Below are 16,847 nucleotides of genomic sequence, written 5' to 3' on the forward strand. Positions count from 1 at the left end.
TTTAGAATTTCAATACATATCCATAATTCTGGAAACGGCAGTGCTGTATTTGTTACCAGATAATATTAGTATTATTTATTCATCAACTGGTTTGACAAATATGTATATACTTTTTAAAAACAAATATTTATATAAACATTTAAAAAAGATTTTATTTATTTACTTTTGGAGAGAAGGGAAGGGAGGGAGAAAGAGGGGGAAAGAAACAGCAATGCATGAGAGACACATTGATCAGTTGGTTCTCACACGCCCCCAACCGGCGACCTGGCCTGCAATCCAGGCTTGTGCCCTGACCAGGAACTGAACTGTAGACCCTTTGGCTTGCAGGCTGGCACTCAATCCACTGAGCCACACAAGCTAGGGTGATAAATATTTATATTAAGAAGCGCTGAACTAATAACTGAGAAGAGCATGAGAAAAACTTTTGATCAAAATACTTTTAATAAAACATGCAAGGAATCTTTGTTAACTAATGTTTTACATTGCCAATAAATGACTTTTCTGTGCCCCTCTGAAATACTATCTAAAAACCAGCAGCCCTAGTTGGTTATATTCTTTGTGTATCCTCAACCTCCTAGAGATGCATTATTGCAATCTTTCAATTAGGATGAAGATGTGAAAGTAGTTACAACATATTATTATTTTATTCTCATCAAAGAAGGGGCTATATAGAAATGGAAGGGGCACACAGGCTGGTCTCTTACCTGGAAGAAATTCAAGCTAGACACTGTTACAGAATAGTGACAAGTAAAATCCAGATGCAGTTGTTATATAGAAACAAACTTATTAAGAGACTTAGTTATGAGTTTTATGCACTAGTTATATAAGTGGCTTTCTTGCTTTGTTTTGAATATTTTTAACTAACACTATATGAGGGTCTTTATACTTTCTGTCCCCTTGTCAACACCCATGTCTCAGTTCAATGTCCTCTTCTAAGGGGTTTTGTTAATCACTTATTTACATCACTTCCACATTCTTCTCTCCAGTTGTCCAATATTTCATTATGCTGCTTTTTTTTTTACAGCATTTAACCTTATCTGAAAGTACAGAATTTATTTTTGTCTTCTTATTTTTCTTTTTTTGTTCAAAAGTATAAACTTCAAGGAAGCTGGGGCTGCCTGTCTTATTTGCTGTGGGTTCCCAGCACACACACAAAAAAGTGCTAACACACCACAGAGGCTCAGTAAATATTTGATGAATGGTGCATCAATAAAAATGGCCACTGTAAAGAAAATAAGCATCGATATTCTGTTCATGCTGATTTTTGAGTTCTTTAAAACATTTCTATTCTGGTTACTTATTACTTCACACCAGCTACACCAAACTTAGTACCTTAAACGAGCAGTTATTCATTGTGCTCACACTACTGTGGGTCGAGTATTTAGGCAGGCCGTGGCTAGGCAATTTTCGTGTTCTCTGCAGTGTTGGCTGGGGTTACTTAGTGGGATTCCACCAGCATCTGGTAAGGTGGGTCTGAGATGGCTTCACTTTGAATTCTGGCACCTGGGGGAGGCGGCTATAAACCTGGGCTCAGCTGGCCCCCTGGGAGTCGCTATCTTCTTAAAGCATTTGCCTGGCACTGGCATAGTATTGTATCCACCATTTCTTTGGTCAAATTAGTTACAGACCAGCCTGGGTTCAGATGAGGAGTATCAAAGCATATGCAGTCATTTTTAATATTTCTGAGATACAATATTTCAAAGCAAATGTTCCTATGGTAAACAATCTGGCCCTGACTAGTATGGCTCAGTTGGTTGGGCAGTGTCCTGCAAACCAGAAGGTTGCTCGTTTGATTCCTGGATGGGCACATGACTGGGTTGTGGGTCTGGTCCTCCTGGGGATGTGTGCAGAAGGCAACAGGGTGGTGTTTCTCTCTCACATCAAAGTGTCTCTCCTTCTCTTTCTCCCTCCCGCCTCTCTAAAATAAAAAATAAAAATAAAAATAAAAAAATTGTTTAAAAAGAAGAAAAAAAATCCAACAAATTAAATTCAGTATCTTTTTGGAAGTGACAGGCTTCTGATAGAAGTTTCACCTAAATTTAAGGGAGGCTTCAAAATTCGAATAAAGAAATATAAAAGTTAAGAGTGATATAATGTAAAAGATATATATAAAACTTCTTATACTATGCTGTATACCTGAAATGAATATGAAAGAATATTGAATGTACACTGCAATTAAAAATAAAATAAAATCTTTTAACACACAGCTTATTTGCTTATTTAAACACAAAAAACATTGTAAATGAGTTCAGGTCCCCTGAAATTACAGGCAAAGATTCATACACAGACTCCAGGTAAAGAAACCAGCAAATGCAAAGTGGATGAATATTATTTTGGGAATTACAGTAGTGATAAAGTATGAAATTATAGTTTTTATGTAATTTGGATAAATCTTCCTTATATAAATATTATATGTGATTGCTATGATAGACAGAATTACTGTAAGTAGTGAAATTACTATTGAGGGGGCAAATAGGTTTGTTATTTTTATTTGGAGCCCCACCAGTATTTCAGCTGCTAACACAAATGGATAATTCCTACCCTATCAAAGTTTGGAGAAATCATACTATTATACATGAAGGCATGAATTGTCAGTTTTTGCATACCTTTTTGGTAAATGACAATTTTTACTTTCTATTAGATTCACAATCTGATGCTTTTATTAAACTATATTTAGAGCACACATTCCCAAAATGATTTTGTGTTTGCTTGGTGAATAGGAGGAGCAGGTGGAATGGAAACTATATTATGAGGGTATTTTCTTGTATAAACAACGGTGTAATGTGGTTGTTGCAATGTGTCTGATTTCCTTGCTGTGTTATAATTAGTAGGTAGAGGGGGTACAGGGCAGTGGTAACAACCTTAGCTCCATCAGGGGGAGAATTATTTGTAGGCCATAAGCTAAAATTATACTTTGGAAATGAACTTGTTCCCAATTTGAGTTTTTGTAGAGGTGGTTTTAAATTCATCCTTGCTGAAATTTGCTGAGCTTCTTGAATGTTAATATTCAAGTCTTTCATCAAATTTGGGGGGTTTCCAGCTATGATCTTCAAATATTGTCTGCCAACCACTCTGGTCTGGGCAGGGTGTAGCCCTCTCTCTTGGGGAAGGTGTTGTGAGGGGCTCTCATTGTGCCCTTCCTTGCTTGCTGGCTCCCCTTCTATTTCAGGAGTGGGAAGTGCAACTTCCTTTCTTACATAATTGGTGTGAGCATGTTTCTAGATATAGATTCATATTTGGATTCACATGTGGATTCATGTACGGATTCATATCAGCAAAAATTTAGGTGATGTGTCTGCTATGGGTATTTTTCTGGGGGAGTAGGTTCATAGTTTTTATTACTCTCTCAAAAGAGGATATAATGACCCCTCTCCTGCCCAATTAAGTATTTCCAAGGAAAATTGGGAAGTAGTTGAATTCATTTTTGGAATTATCTCCTTTGATAATGCCTAGCCTTGCATAATTAATAATGATAATAATAGCTGACTTAAAAATTATTACCTGCTTATGTGCCAGAAACAGTTCCATAACAAGCCTATAAAGTAGTACTATCACCCATATTACAGATGAGCAAATTTAGGCACAGTAAATTGCCCATGGTCATCCAACTGCCAAGTGGTGGGGCTGGGAACCCTAGCATATTGGCTTCAAAGGGACCCACACAATGAGGCCCTGTTCAGGAGTAATAGTTTACTCCTTTGTAAACTGGGGGAAATAATAGCAGCCAGTGTCATTGTGGGGATTAAAGGTGCCTAACTAGGATAGTCCATGGTTGTAAGCCTAACACAGATTGCAGCGGGCGCTTAATAAATACCAGCTCTGCATTCTTAGCCATTGTTGTGTTCCAGAGGCTCTGCTATCTTTCACTGTAGAGATATTGGTGTGATAAAGTGCAAGTCCTAACAGAGATGGCTGGTTAAGGATTTGAAAGTATAGGGCTTAAACTGGAGATACTGCTCTTCCCACTAAATTCCTTAGGGTCTCATGTTTTCTGTTAAAATTATGTGCAGGTATCACACATTATTCCACAATCCCGTTGCTTATGTAGTAATATAAAATTCATTTACTCCCAAAGACTTTGGAATTATTGTTTTTCTAGGAAGATCACCTTGTGGATGACTGGGCTTCACACACACCACTGCACTTTGAGGGACGTGGCAGCGCAGGTTTGGGGACGGAAAGGCCTAGATTCCTATTCTGGTTTAGTGTTAGAATAAGGCCGGACTCCTTAGCTTGTTTGGGCCTCATATTTTTCATTTATAAAATTGAGTGGGTGGTGATGGCTAGGTGATTTTACCAGGCTCTTTTTTTTTTTGCTCCGAAACTATACACCTGAAGATGGTCGTTTAGCCTGATGATTTTCAAACTGTGGATCTCCATTTAACCAATCGGTGGGTCAAACACTAGAAAAAAAAAACAGAGTAAATACAGCTTGGTGAAAGTCGTGCGTCAGAATAGATATTTAAACATGTGTGAAATATATATGCCTTAATCTAAAATTTCTTACTGTGGGTAGAATATTTGAAAGCTAATGTGATGCGTGCACCACCACCAACCCGGACAGGAAGCGGAGAGGAACACGGAAAGCCCGCCTTTCCGAGAAAACCAGTCTCGGAAACACTAACCCCGCCAAAACCCGAAGGCGCAGCTCCGAGCGCGAGCCGCGGTCCCGTCGCTCCTCGCGATGGCTGCGGCCCGCCCGCGTTCAGCGCGGTCCCGGTGTCCACGTCGCACTTCCCGCCTCGGGCCCCCGCCGGAGGGAAGCTGCGCCCCTCTGACGTCATCGCCCAGCGCCGCTGACTCCACCTCCTTCCACTTCGTCGGAGAAGTTGTTGGCGCGAGTGGATCCCCATCCCCGGTAACGGATTCCCCAGCCCGCCGGCCTGCGCGCCCGCGCTTTAACCCTCGGGCTGCGATGGTGAGCCCCAGGGGGAGACTGAGCGGCTCCGGTGCTTGGGAAGAGTTTGCAGGCTGGGTGTGCATGGGGATGGGACTGTAGGAGACGGCGGTGCGTAGCTTCGGAGGGGAGCAAGGCACGGACCGTGCATTGGCTCAGACCTTTCCTTGGACCGCGGGCTCCAGCTCTCGGCCGCAGCCAGCGCGCAGGGTTTTTGGTCATGCGCGGCAGTTTGACACTTTTCCACTCTGGGGAGAAGGAAGGAAGAGAGAGACTTGAAGGTGATTTTGGGGGTGGGGGAGCGGTAAAGTTGTTTACCTGTTTAGCATTTCCCCGAACCTCAATTCACGTCCTACCCGAAGACTTTGAGTCCTGTTAAAACTTTAGGTCCAAAGGGGAGAGAACGTAACAAACTTTCCTTTCTTATGAATAAGTTATCTCAGGCCTTCAACTTTTGTCATCGACAGCTTCATGAGTTCATCACATAGGCGTTTTGAGACCAAGGGTATGGGAGGATGTTTAGTTTTCCTGAGTTCACAGAAATCGAAGGTTTAATAGGGTTTACGAGGAACGAGTGTGGGTGGGAATGGTGGGGACGACACCCCTGGTAAAACAGATGTAACACATTTGACAGCTACCATCGCTTATCACCTGATGTTAAAAATCTTAAAAAACCACACCCACAAACCTCTGCATAATTGTGCATAAAGCATTTAAGTTAAGAGTGTAATAATTATGCAACCGTCAAGACAGACATTCACACTGGTAGAGCAATAGGTACAGGTCTGTATTCGAACTGTTTTAAAGGGCAACTTAAGATGTTTCATTAAGATAGAGTCTACTTAATAATTAGACATAATTTTTTCAGTCATTCTTGAGTTTGTCACAATGCCAACATTCTGGGGGGACATTTTTTTTATGCCAAATTGGGAAACCTTGCAGCCCTTTTGTTTCTGTTCAAAGAAGTATAAAATAGTGGTTAGAGCTCCCTTTCAAGTGTCTTTTTCTGGTGTGTGAGCTGCTTTTTTCATGTACCTTTTCTCATTTAAACCTCACAGCAATCTAGTTTTACAGATGGTAAAGGAGGCTGTCAGAGTTTCAACAATTTGTCATGCAACTAATTGTAGAATTAGAAGCTAGGGTTTTCTGACCACTAAAATGGTCATAATTACATTTTGAATTTAGGCACTATGGGATTGTGGGAAGGAGATGAAATCTGGAGTCTTGAAGGTGAAAATTACGTGCTTTAGTCTTGCTCTGCCATTTAATACTTTTGTGATTGGGGCAATGGCTTAGCTTTAGACGCTTTAAGCCTCCGTTTTCCTTACCTATAAAAGTGGGGGAAATACAGCTGCCTTAAATGATTGTCTCAGGGACTAAATAAGATAATATGTGTAAAACTTCCATTTTTGTTCTGGCATGTGGTAGGCATACAACTACATGCTACAAATGATCTAATCTCAGGAAGGACTCTATGGAACATTACCTAGAGTTTAAGGCACATTGTAGAAGCCTCTGCCATGGTCAGATATGGCAAACAACAGCTTTTATAGTCAACTTTTATTCAATCATTTTCACCTGTTCATCAAGGTACTTTAAATTGTGGTTATTTTTTTCCCCTTAGGATTCCTTTTCATGGTGCAGATGAAAAAAAAAAAGCTCTTCTAAGAAAAAGAATCAGATTGGTTAGTTTTGCTCTTTGTTAATAGGAAACAGCAGTTCCTGTTCATTAAAGTAGAGATTTGGATTATATTGGTATTTTTTAAAATATATTTTATTGATTATGCCATTACAGTTGTTCTATTCCCCCCTTCATTCCCCTCCACCCTGCACACCTCCTCCTCCCACCATTCTCCCCCTTTAGTTCATGTCCATGTGTCACAAGTTCTTTAGCTTCTACATATCCCATATTATTCTTGCCCTCTCCCTGTTTTCTACCTACCATCTATGCTACTTATTCTCTGTGCCTTCTTTCCCCTTCTCCTCCTCCCACTCCCCTGTTGCTAACCCTCCATGTGATCTTCATTTCTGTGGTTCCGCTCCTGATCTAGTTGTCCTCTTAGTTTGTTTTTGTTTTAGGTATGGTTGTTAATAACTCTGAGTTTGCTGTCCTTTCACCGTTAATATTTTTATCTTCTCTTTCTTAGATAAGTCCCTTTAACATTTCATATAATAAGGGCTTGGTGATGATGAACTCCTTTAACTTGACCTTACCTGAGAAGCACTTTATTTGCCCTTCCATTCTAAATGAGAGCTTTGCTGGATAGAGCAATCTTGGATGTAGGTCTTTGGATTTCATGACTTGGAATACTTCTTTCCAGCCCCGTCTTGCCTGTAAGGTCTCTTTTGAGAAATCAGCTGACAGTCTGGTGGGGACTCCTTTGTAGGTGACTGTCCCCTTATCTCTTGCTGCTTCTAGGATTCTCTCCATCATTTTAATCTTGGGTAATGTAATTATGATGTGCTTTGGTGTGTTCCTTCTAGGGTTCACCTTCTTTGGGACTCTCAGAGCTTCCTTCCTGGACTCCCTGGAAGTCTATTTCCTTTGCCAGATCGGGGAAGTTCTCCTTTATTTGTTCAAATAAGTTTCCCACTTGTTGCTCTTCCTCTTCCCCTTCTGGTTATAATTTGGATGTTGGAACATTTAAAGATGTCCTGGAGGTTCCTAAGCCTCTTCTAATTTTTTTTGAATTCTTGCTTCTTCATTCTTTTCTGTTTGATTGTTTCTTTCTTCCTTCTGGTCCACTCCATTGATTTGAGTCCCAGTTTTGTTTCCATCACTATTAATTCTCTGTGCATTTTGCTTCATTTCACTTAGTGTAGCCTTCATTATTTCATCTAATTTGCGACTAAAATCAACCAGTTCTGTGAGCATCCTGATCACCAGTGTTTTGAACTGTGCATCCCATCAGTTGGCTATCTCTTGGTCGCTTAGAAGTATTGGCTCTGGGGCTTTGAGCTATTCTTCTGCTTGAGCCATATTGTTTTGGTCTGTTGGCGCCTGTTAAGTGTGAGGGGCCGAGCCTTAGGTGTTAACCAGGGCGGGTCTACCCAGTTGCTGGGTTGTGACTGGGGGCGGGGTCAGAGAGGCAGTAATGGCGTTTATTGGGCTCTCACTCTGCTGCTTCCCACAAGCAAATTGGGCCCTTCTGGTGCTGGTTCCCAGGTGTGTGGGCTTGTATACATTCTAGGACCTTGTGGGTCTCTCCAATGAACTCTCCTGGGAGGTTGGGCGCCCCTCCCAGCACCTGAACACCCGAAAGTTTTTCCAATCGGTGCTTTTAGGCTTTATTTCCCATTGCTGGGGCCCTGGGTTGCTCTGTCTTTCTCACTGACCATTTTTAAACCTGCCTGGTTTATCTGTGTGCAAATGTGTGTCCGTGGTCAGCCACCTTGCGCGCCTCACTGGGTTTGCCCATTTTTTCCCCATGCCTGGGTCGCCAACCACCACCTCTTCCTGCTGGGACCCCTGTCAGCTGGCTGCTGACTGCGCGCCCCTCTTACCGATCTGGTTGAATGGTTCATTGCTGTCAGACTTCTGTACAATTCAGTTTTCTGTTTTTGTTTCTAAATCTTTGTTGTCCTTAAATTTGGTTGTGCGAGGAGGTACAGTGTTTCCACCTACGCCTCCATCTTGGCTGGAAGTCCCTGAAGAATCTATATTGGTATTTAATTTAGTCTCTCTGTCTCTAATACAAAAGTTAGCGAAACCTTAGGATAAAATTTTGTTCAACCAATGTTTATTGACCATTTGTATACAAGTTATATAGTGCAGCAGTCCTTAACTTCTGTTTGGGTCATACTCCCCTTTGATAATGTGGATGGTATGCAGATTTTCTGCCCATAGAAATGTATATGGGCACATATACTATTTTAGGGGATTTACATATTTTCTGAAGCCTTTTTATATAGACAAGGTTAACATCTCTTTCCCTAGGAGCTTAATTTTTTTCCCCAGGTATTTTTCAGTTAGAAGTTATGAATAAAAGAATAAAATACTGTACTCACAAAATGAAATACTATGCAGCCATTAAAAATGAAAAGAACTGGCCAGGACTGGGTGGTTCAGTTGGTTGGAATGTCATCCTGTACACCAAAAGGTTGTGGGTTCAATTCCTGATCAGGGCACATACCTAGGTTGTGGGTTCCATCCGCAGTTTGGGTGAGTGTGGGAGGCAACCAATCGGTGTTTCTCTCTCTCCCTCTCTCTAAAATGGAGAAAAAAAAGAAAAGAAACAAAACTATATCCTCAGGTAAGGACTGAAAAAAAAAAGGAAATCTTAAGCCCTGATATGAAATAACTGCCAAGCTAATCAGGTGAAAAAAGTAAGATGCCGGAAATATGTGATGTATGATACCAGTTTATACAGTAGAAGAGAGAAAGAATATGTATTTATGTGCTTGAAGATATATAAAATCTCTCAGGAAGATGACACGACTGATTGATAGCATTTGTTGCCTGCATAGATGGGAAGAAGTATTGTGTTTGTCTGAGAGACAGGGCGGGAGGGAGGCTTTACCCTTGAATTTTGAACCATCTAACTATAATGTCTATTAAAGGAAATGAAGAAAATTGAAAATAAAAAGAATACAGGCTTAGCTTGTCTTTTTGTACTTTGCTTTATTGAGCTTTACAGATTTTTTTTTAAAATATAAATTGAAGCAAGACCCTCTACTAGCAAAAACATTACAATTCAATTGATTGTGATACTTTTCTGTGGTGGTCTGGAACTGAACTCACAATAGATAAGTAGCCATGTGAACAATTTGGATTGCTATAAGGATTTAATCAACTGGTCAGAATGCAAATAAAACCTGAGAGAGGTATTTTTAAGAAGTCAGTATATGTACATCATTGGTATAATTACTTATTAAAATATAAAAATAAGGCTTAATTAAACACACAAGAGACTTACATGGTGGTCTTTTTGAAGAGCTGTCAGGTGAGTCAGAACACCCTGTAATTTGAGCTGTTTCACTGCCCCACTCTAGGGTCACCTTTCATGTACTGCTGTACCGGAGCAGTACCTTGACCTTGACATAGTGTAGCTGTTGTCATATATACTGCACGTGTTGTATAAGACCCCTGCCTGCTTCTCCAGTCTCTGTGTTTTGAGTTTATTAAGCTGGTTCTGTCTTGGTTTTTCTTCTTGCTGTTTCCTCTCCTTGGAAGAGTCTTCCTCCAGATCCTTGCATGTCTCTGCCTTTTTCGTTCAAGTTTCTTTAATTTTTAAATTTTTCTCTTTTTTAAATTTTTAATGACTGAAACAAAAAAAGATTGAAAAACGCAGCTTCTGGAAGAGTCATTTGTTCTTACCAGTCTTGTATGTCTCTTTGAACTTGACCTTGGCCTCCCGTCAGGCCTTGTGTTTCAGAGCAGGGTCTCTGAAGATGTTCTTGTTGACAACAGTTTTGTCCAAGGGGATATCCACAGAGTATCTTGTGGGCATGAGGTGATTGTAGTTATACACTTTCACAGAAGACTTGATCTTAGATCTCTTGGCGATTCTCTTGCCCATGGCAGCTGTCACTTTGTGGGGATAGTGGTCAATGCAAGCCACCACAGCAAGGCCGTAGGGGCGGTCTGACTTGCCATCATCAGTGTTCTTCACCATGACTGCTTAGTGTCCGGAGCAGCGTCCAGCCAGGACTAGCATTGCCTTCCCGGTTTCGTAAACTTGCCCATTTCGACTGCAGCCACTCCAAGTTCCAATCATCACCGACTCGGAGCTTTTGGTGTCATAGCTAAGAAACCATTGCCTACTCCAAGGTCAGGAGTATGTATGCCTGTGTTTTCTTCTAAGAGTTTTATAGTTTTGGCTCTTATATTTAGGGTTTCGGTTCATTTTGAGTTAATTTTTGTGGGTGGTATGAAGTAGGGTCCAGGTTTCTTCTCTCGCATGTCCACTTGCCCCACCACCATTTGCAGACTACTGTTTTCCCATTGAATTATTTTGGCATCCTTGAAAAATCAGTTGGCCATTAAGTGTGAGGTTTTTATTTCTGGAGTTTCAATTCTATTCCATTTATCTGTATGTCTATCCTAATTGGGAAATGTGAATCTTTCAAGTTTATTCTTTCTTTAAAAAAGAATAAAGACCTTTTTTTCGAAAGGTCCTGTCTATTCTGGGTCCTTTGAATTTCCATGGAATCGGCAAAGAATCTAGCTGGCATTTTGATAGCGGTTGTTTTCAATCTGTAGATCAATTTGGTCAGTATTGCCATCGTAACAATGTTAAGTGTTCTGCTCCGTGAACGTGGGGGATCATTCTATATTTAGATCTTTAATTTCTTTAAGCAATGTTCTATAGTTTTTAGAGTTTGTGTTTTACACTTCTTTTGTTAAGTTTATTCCTATATATTGTTCTTTTTGGTGATACTGTATATAGGGTTGTTCTCATAATTTCACTTTTGAATTGTTCATTGAATTGAAGATGTAGAAATATAAGACTTTTGTATATTGATCTTTAAAGTGGATTTTTTTATATATAAGATTATTTCATCTGCAAATGGAGATAATTGTACTTTTTCCTGTTCAACCTGAGTGCTTTTTATTTCATTTTTATTTATTTATTTATTGCCTAATTGCTTTTGCTACACCTTCTACAGTGTTGGATAAAAGTCACAAAAGGCTAGAGCAGATCTGTCTTATTTCTGATGTTACGGGAAAGCATTCTGACAGCTTGCTTTCTGCTTTCAAAGCACAAGGCCTTAATATAATTTAAAATACTTTAAAATTATTGCATAGTTTTTCTCTGCTTTGCTTTTGTCAGTTATATCTTTGTTTTAGGTTTATAATTTTGCATTTTGGTGGTTTTCGGGATAAAAAATTTTTATATTTGGATAGATTTTATGAAGTACGTTGATTAGTTTCTGCTTGTAGATTTGGTGTACTGTATAAAAATAATCAAACATTCATAATTCTTTGTTACTCTCAAAATCGAGAAGTAAAGCTGAAATGTATTTTGGCAACTAATCTGCAGAACACTGCACTACTTATGTGCATAAAGTTCTGTATTCTTTGAAGGTAAATTAAGATGGTGACATAACTTGCTTTCTTTGCATTTTGATAGGCAAGTATTGATATAACTTATTTGTTGATTGAGGACATCAGCAGTGGGAAAAGTAATTAGCTGTTTGGGTATATGTCAGAGTAAATATATATCAATGTTTGTACTTCAGCATAATAAAGCTAAAGATATTGGGTTGGCCAAAAAGTTTGTTTGGATTTTTCTGTTAAATAAAAGACATTTTTTCATTTTCACCAACAACTGAAAATTTAGATTTTTGAGTATGATTTGGATATTATTGATTTGGATATTTTGAGTATGTTGGCTATCTCCTGTGAGGTATAATATTGATTCTCAGTTAATGTCTCAATTTGATTGCTATCAACTTCAACTGATCTACCCAACTCATGAATATCATTTAGTGAGAAATCTCCAGCACGAAATTTCACAAGACACTTTTGACATGTTTGATTAGTCACCTTCTCCATACATTGCACAAATCTTTTTTTATGTTTCAGTTGTGTTTTTACCTTTCTTGAAGTAATAAAGCATAATATGCTGAAAATGTTGCTTATTTCAGCTTCAGCATTAAAATGGCTAAACAAAAATTCACTGATTTTGTTAATTTTTTTTAACGTACACTGATATGACAGCTGTCAACAACACAGTCTAAGAAAATTGTTTTGAATGAAGTTAAAGGCAGCTAATTAGAGTCACTAATACTCTAAGTGCTATTAGAGTCATCTTGGCCAACCCAGTATTATGATAGCTTACCTTTGTGTGGGTTTAGGAGTACTTATTGTGAAAACATTTTCTCTCTTGTTTTAAAAGATTTTATTTATTTATTTTTAGATAGAGGGAAAGGGAGAGAGAAAAGGGGACAAAAACATCAATGTGTGGTTTCCTGTCACATGCCCTCTACCGGGGGACCTGGCCTGCAACCCAGGTGTGTGTCTTGACTGGGAATTGAACTGATGACCATTTGGTTTTCAGGCCAGCACTCAATCCACTGAGCCACACCAGCCAGGACTTATCTCTTAATACTAATAGATTTAAAACCAATCAAACTGGAAACATCTTGGTATAGATAATAGACTTATAAACATTTTTTTTTTGAGTACTTGGTGAAGCTTGGTACTTTGGACATATGCATTTTAAATCACATTTGCTTCTCTCTAACAGTGTTGTAGAATTAATTGTTAGTTACATCTTAGGGTAGGAAAATACAAGAAGTCTTTTTGCTTGCATTGAGGAGCATCTTAAGTTTCAAAAGTTTTACTAGAGAATGTCTTGTTGGCATTCTTAATTTTCTTGTCTGTGAATTGAGGTTAAAAAACTTCATAGGGTTGTTTTGTAAGTTAAATAAGTTAATATTTTTAAGGTACTTAAACCATTGCCTGACCCAGAGTAAGTCCTATGTAAGGGTTTGTTAGATAAACAAATAAATCTCTGAATCAGGGCAGAGGCAAAGGAAATACAGGGGAGAGGACGGCAGTATTTGGGAGGCAGGTTAGGCGGGATGACTAGGTGGAGGGTAAGAGCGAGGAGGAAACACAGTGCCCATTGTCCTGTTTAGGGTGAATGGTTATACTGTGTGAGGTGGGAAATAAAGGGAGAGATCCATATCAGAGAATATGAGCTTACTAGCTGGAGGGACCTTTGAGGCATTTGGACGCATGTTTTCTGGCAGACGCTAGTGAATATGGGGTTCAAAGGAGGTCCAGAGTGCAGAACAGTGTAAAAGTGACTGGTATAGTTAGTGAAAAGACCACCTACTGGGTTTCCTTGGCACACATTCTGGCATATTTTAATAGACAGGCAACCTGTTAGTGACAGCTTCCTCTACTGACAGTAAACTGTGCAAAGATGGGGGCAGTAAGGACAGGGAACTGGTGTATAGCACCTGGCTCATGACCCATTCTCAGTAATATTTGATGAATGAATAAGTAAAAATAAATTTTGTAATTCCAAAAAAGAAATCAACTAGAATTTAATACTGGTATGAAAACACCTTCTCTAGCCCTTTCTGCATGACTTTATGTTGGAGCTATTGAACATTTAGTGATAAAAAATAATGTAGCCTAGAGAAATACAGTATGTATTGGGTTGTAAGTCTTATTTTTGATGTGAGGTTAATTTCAGTGTTCATTCAGGTGGTTTAAGTATGATTTTTTTAGGCCAGAAGTCAGTTGTAAAATTTGACTTCTTGATGAACAAAAACCACAGAGTACAGTAGCCCTGGTGAAAATGTCAAAATATGGAAATAAGCTATTAGATAAAGCACAAACAGGTTCACATGCTTCTGTCATCCCACTTATGTAGGCACAAAGAACTTATTTTAAACCTAAATTAAGTGAGTATTTACTATTTTCTGTTTAATTTTGCCAGTGTTTCATATTTTTGGATCAGGTACCTGAAAACTTTCTGTGATACAGTATTTGATTGAGAGAACTGTTTAAGGCTCACGTGATATAAATATTATGACTTTAGAATGTTACACCTCTGCCTCAACACCACTGAGTGTCGAGTGAAATGGGTCTTGCATTATCTTGGGAGCAGCCTCAGGTATACTGGCAAGATTCTGTGCTCTCCATACTCACCCAGCCCCCATTATTGTGGCCCTGCTGCGCTGGATTTCATCTGTTCTTTATTTCCTATGCTCTGCCTCATTTTCTGAAGGCATATAGACCAAGAGCAGAAAGTAGCATGAAAACTCCATGGGAACAGATTTTTTTGCCCATTTTGTTTATCTCAAGCATGAAGAATAGTTCTTGGCCCATAGAAGGTTCTCACAAAGTATCTGTTGAATGAATACATGAATGATTTAATGAAGGAAGTTGATGCAGGCCCTTAAAATTAATTTCTAGCTAGAGACTGTTACTGTTCAAAGGTTTATGCAGACACTTTTTTCACTTGTTGGTATCTTCCTTACTGTGTCATTAATATTGGTTATATAGAGAGATATTTCTGATTTCTAAAAAGAGTAACTTCTTTGGCTAAAAACAAATTTGAAGAAGAGGAAGCAGTACTAAAAGTGGAAGTATTTTGGTTTTTGTAGCCACAATATACTAATATGACAAGAGTCCCTATTATAAGGATCAAGCATAGGTCAACTTTAACAATTTACCTCAGAAATAATACACAGTAAATGTTGGTTTAATACTCAATTAAAATTTCTTAAAAAGTAGTCAGTGAAGTCATAGCAAAAAATCTCAGTTAAAGACTCAATATACAATCTTTTAAAACAAATCTACAGTGAATTTTATTTTACATAATTAAGAACCTCTGGACCTGGCTGGTGTAGCTCAGTGGATTGAGTGCCGGCCTGGGAACCAAAATGTTGCTGGTTTGATTCCTGGTCGGAGCACATGCCTGGGTTGCAGGCCGATTGATATCTGTCTCACACATCGGCGTTTCTCTTTCTCTCTCCCTCTTTCCCCTCTCTCTATAAATAAATAAATAAAATCTTTAAAAAAACCCCCCAAAACCTCTGAGCCCAGGTGTGAAGGACAGGGACCTTAGGAATGCTGACATGTGTTCAGTGACTATTAATTAAGCAATTAGGTGTTTGAGATGCTGGCCCTGTACTAGAGATACAGCAGTAAGATAGACAAACCTGCTTTATGGAGCTTACGGCAATGTGTTCAGACTTAGCTTTCTATGACTGTTAAAAGTATTGTCTAATCATTTTAGGGCCAGGTTAGGTTCCTTGTTTCCTTTTTTTAAATTAAAATTTTTTCAATTACAATTGGTGTTCAATATTGTATTAGTTTCAGGTGTACAGCGTAGTGATGAGATGTTTATGTAGCTTATGAAGTGATTCTCCCAATTAGTTTGGTGCCCACCTGAAACCGTACATAGTTATCAGAGTGCTATTGACTGCATTCTCCATGCTGTGCTTGACATCCCTGTGACTATTTTGTAACTGCCAATTTGTACTTCTTAATCCTTCACCTTTTTCACCCAGCTCCCCAGCCCCCCTTCCACTTGGCAAGCATCATTTTGTTCTCTGTAACTGAGTTTGTTTTGTTTGTCCATGTTTGTTCTTTATATTCCACATGTAAGTGAAATTATATTGTATCTGTCTTTCTTTGACTTATTTCATTTAGCATAATATCCTCTAGGTGCATCCATGTTGTAGCAGTGGTAAAGTTTCATTCTTTTTTTTTACAGTCTGTGGACACTTTCCTGGCTTCCATATCTTGGCTGTTGTAAATATTGCTGCAGTGAATATAGGAATTCAGATAGCTTCTCAAATTAGTGTTTTAGGTTTCTTTGGGGTAAATATCCAGAAGTGACCTTGCTGGTTCATATAGTAGTTCTATTTTTTTATTTTATTATGATTTTTAAAATATATTTTATCGATTATGCCATTACAGTTGTCCCATTTCCCCCCCTTCATTCCCCTCCACCCTGCACATCCCTCCTCCTCATTCCCCGCCTTTAGTTCATGTCCATGTGTCACAAGTTCTTTAACTTCTACATTTCCCTTACTATTCTTGCCCTCCCCCCTGTCTATTTTCTACCTACCGTCTATGCTATTTATTCTCTGTACCTTCTCCCTGCTTCTTCTCCTCCTCCCACTCCCCTGTAGCTAACCTTCCATATGATCTCTATTTCTGTGGTTCTGCTCCTGAACTAGCTGTCCACTTAGTTTGCTTTTGTTTTAGGCGTGGTTGTTAATAACTCTGAGTTTGCTATCTTTTCACTGTTCATATTTTTTATCTTCTTTTTCTTACATACGTCCCTTTAACATTTCATAAAATAAGGGCTTGGCGATGATGAACTCCTTTAACTTGACCTTATCTGAGAAGCACTTTATCTGCCCTTCCATTCTAAGTGAGAGCTTTGCTGGATAAAGCAATCTTGGCTGTAGGTCTTTGGATTTCATGACTTGGAATACTTCTTTCCAGCCCCTTCTTGCCTGTAAGGTCTCTGGA

The 16,847-nt window shown here is 39.0% G+C and overlaps 2 protein-coding genes across 4 annotated transcripts in view; one reads left to right on the forward strand and one right to left on the reverse strand.

Moving 5' to 3' along the window:
* The first annotated feature begins 4,649 nt into the window (after nucleotides 1-4,649).
* Nucleotides 4,650-16,847, forward strand: part of RFC1 (replication factor C subunit 1) — a 72,482-nt gene continuing 60,284 nt past the window's right edge. For 2 of the 3 annotated variants that reach the window (XM_037064323.1, XM_037064324.1), the window contains exon 1: nucleotides 4,650-4,918. In XM_037064323.1, coding sequence (XP_036920218.1) covers nucleotides 4,685-4,918 — 234 coding nt within the window. In that variant the 5' untranslated portion in view covers nucleotides 4,650-4,684. The remainder of the gene's footprint in view (nucleotides 4,919-16,847) is intronic. The other variant, XM_037064325.1, reaches the window with a different exon arrangement.
* On the reverse strand, nucleotides 10,120-10,542 carry LOC118999639 (60S ribosomal protein L27-like). The gene has a single exon (XM_037064326.1). It carries the CDS (start codon nucleotides 10,510-10,512, stop codon nucleotides 10,255-10,257), a length of 258 nt encoding a protein of 85 aa, XP_036920221.1. The 5' UTR covers nucleotides 10,513-10,542; the 3' UTR covers nucleotides 10,120-10,254.

The sequence above is a fragment of the Sturnira hondurensis genome, unplaced genomic scaffold, assembly GCF_014824575.4.
Source record: "Sturnira hondurensis isolate 20B ecotype Veracruz unplaced genomic scaffold, ASM1482457v3 Scaffold0015056, whole genome shotgun sequence".
Lineage (NCBI taxonomy): Eukaryota > Metazoa > Chordata > Mammalia > Chiroptera > Phyllostomidae > Sturnira > Sturnira hondurensis.

Bases quoted from the DNA above. Each gene is read 5' to 3' on its own strand.
- LOC118999639 (XM_037064326.1), bottom strand. From the start codon at position 10,512: ATGGTGAAGAACACTGATGATGGCAAGTCAGACCGCCCCTACGGCCTT.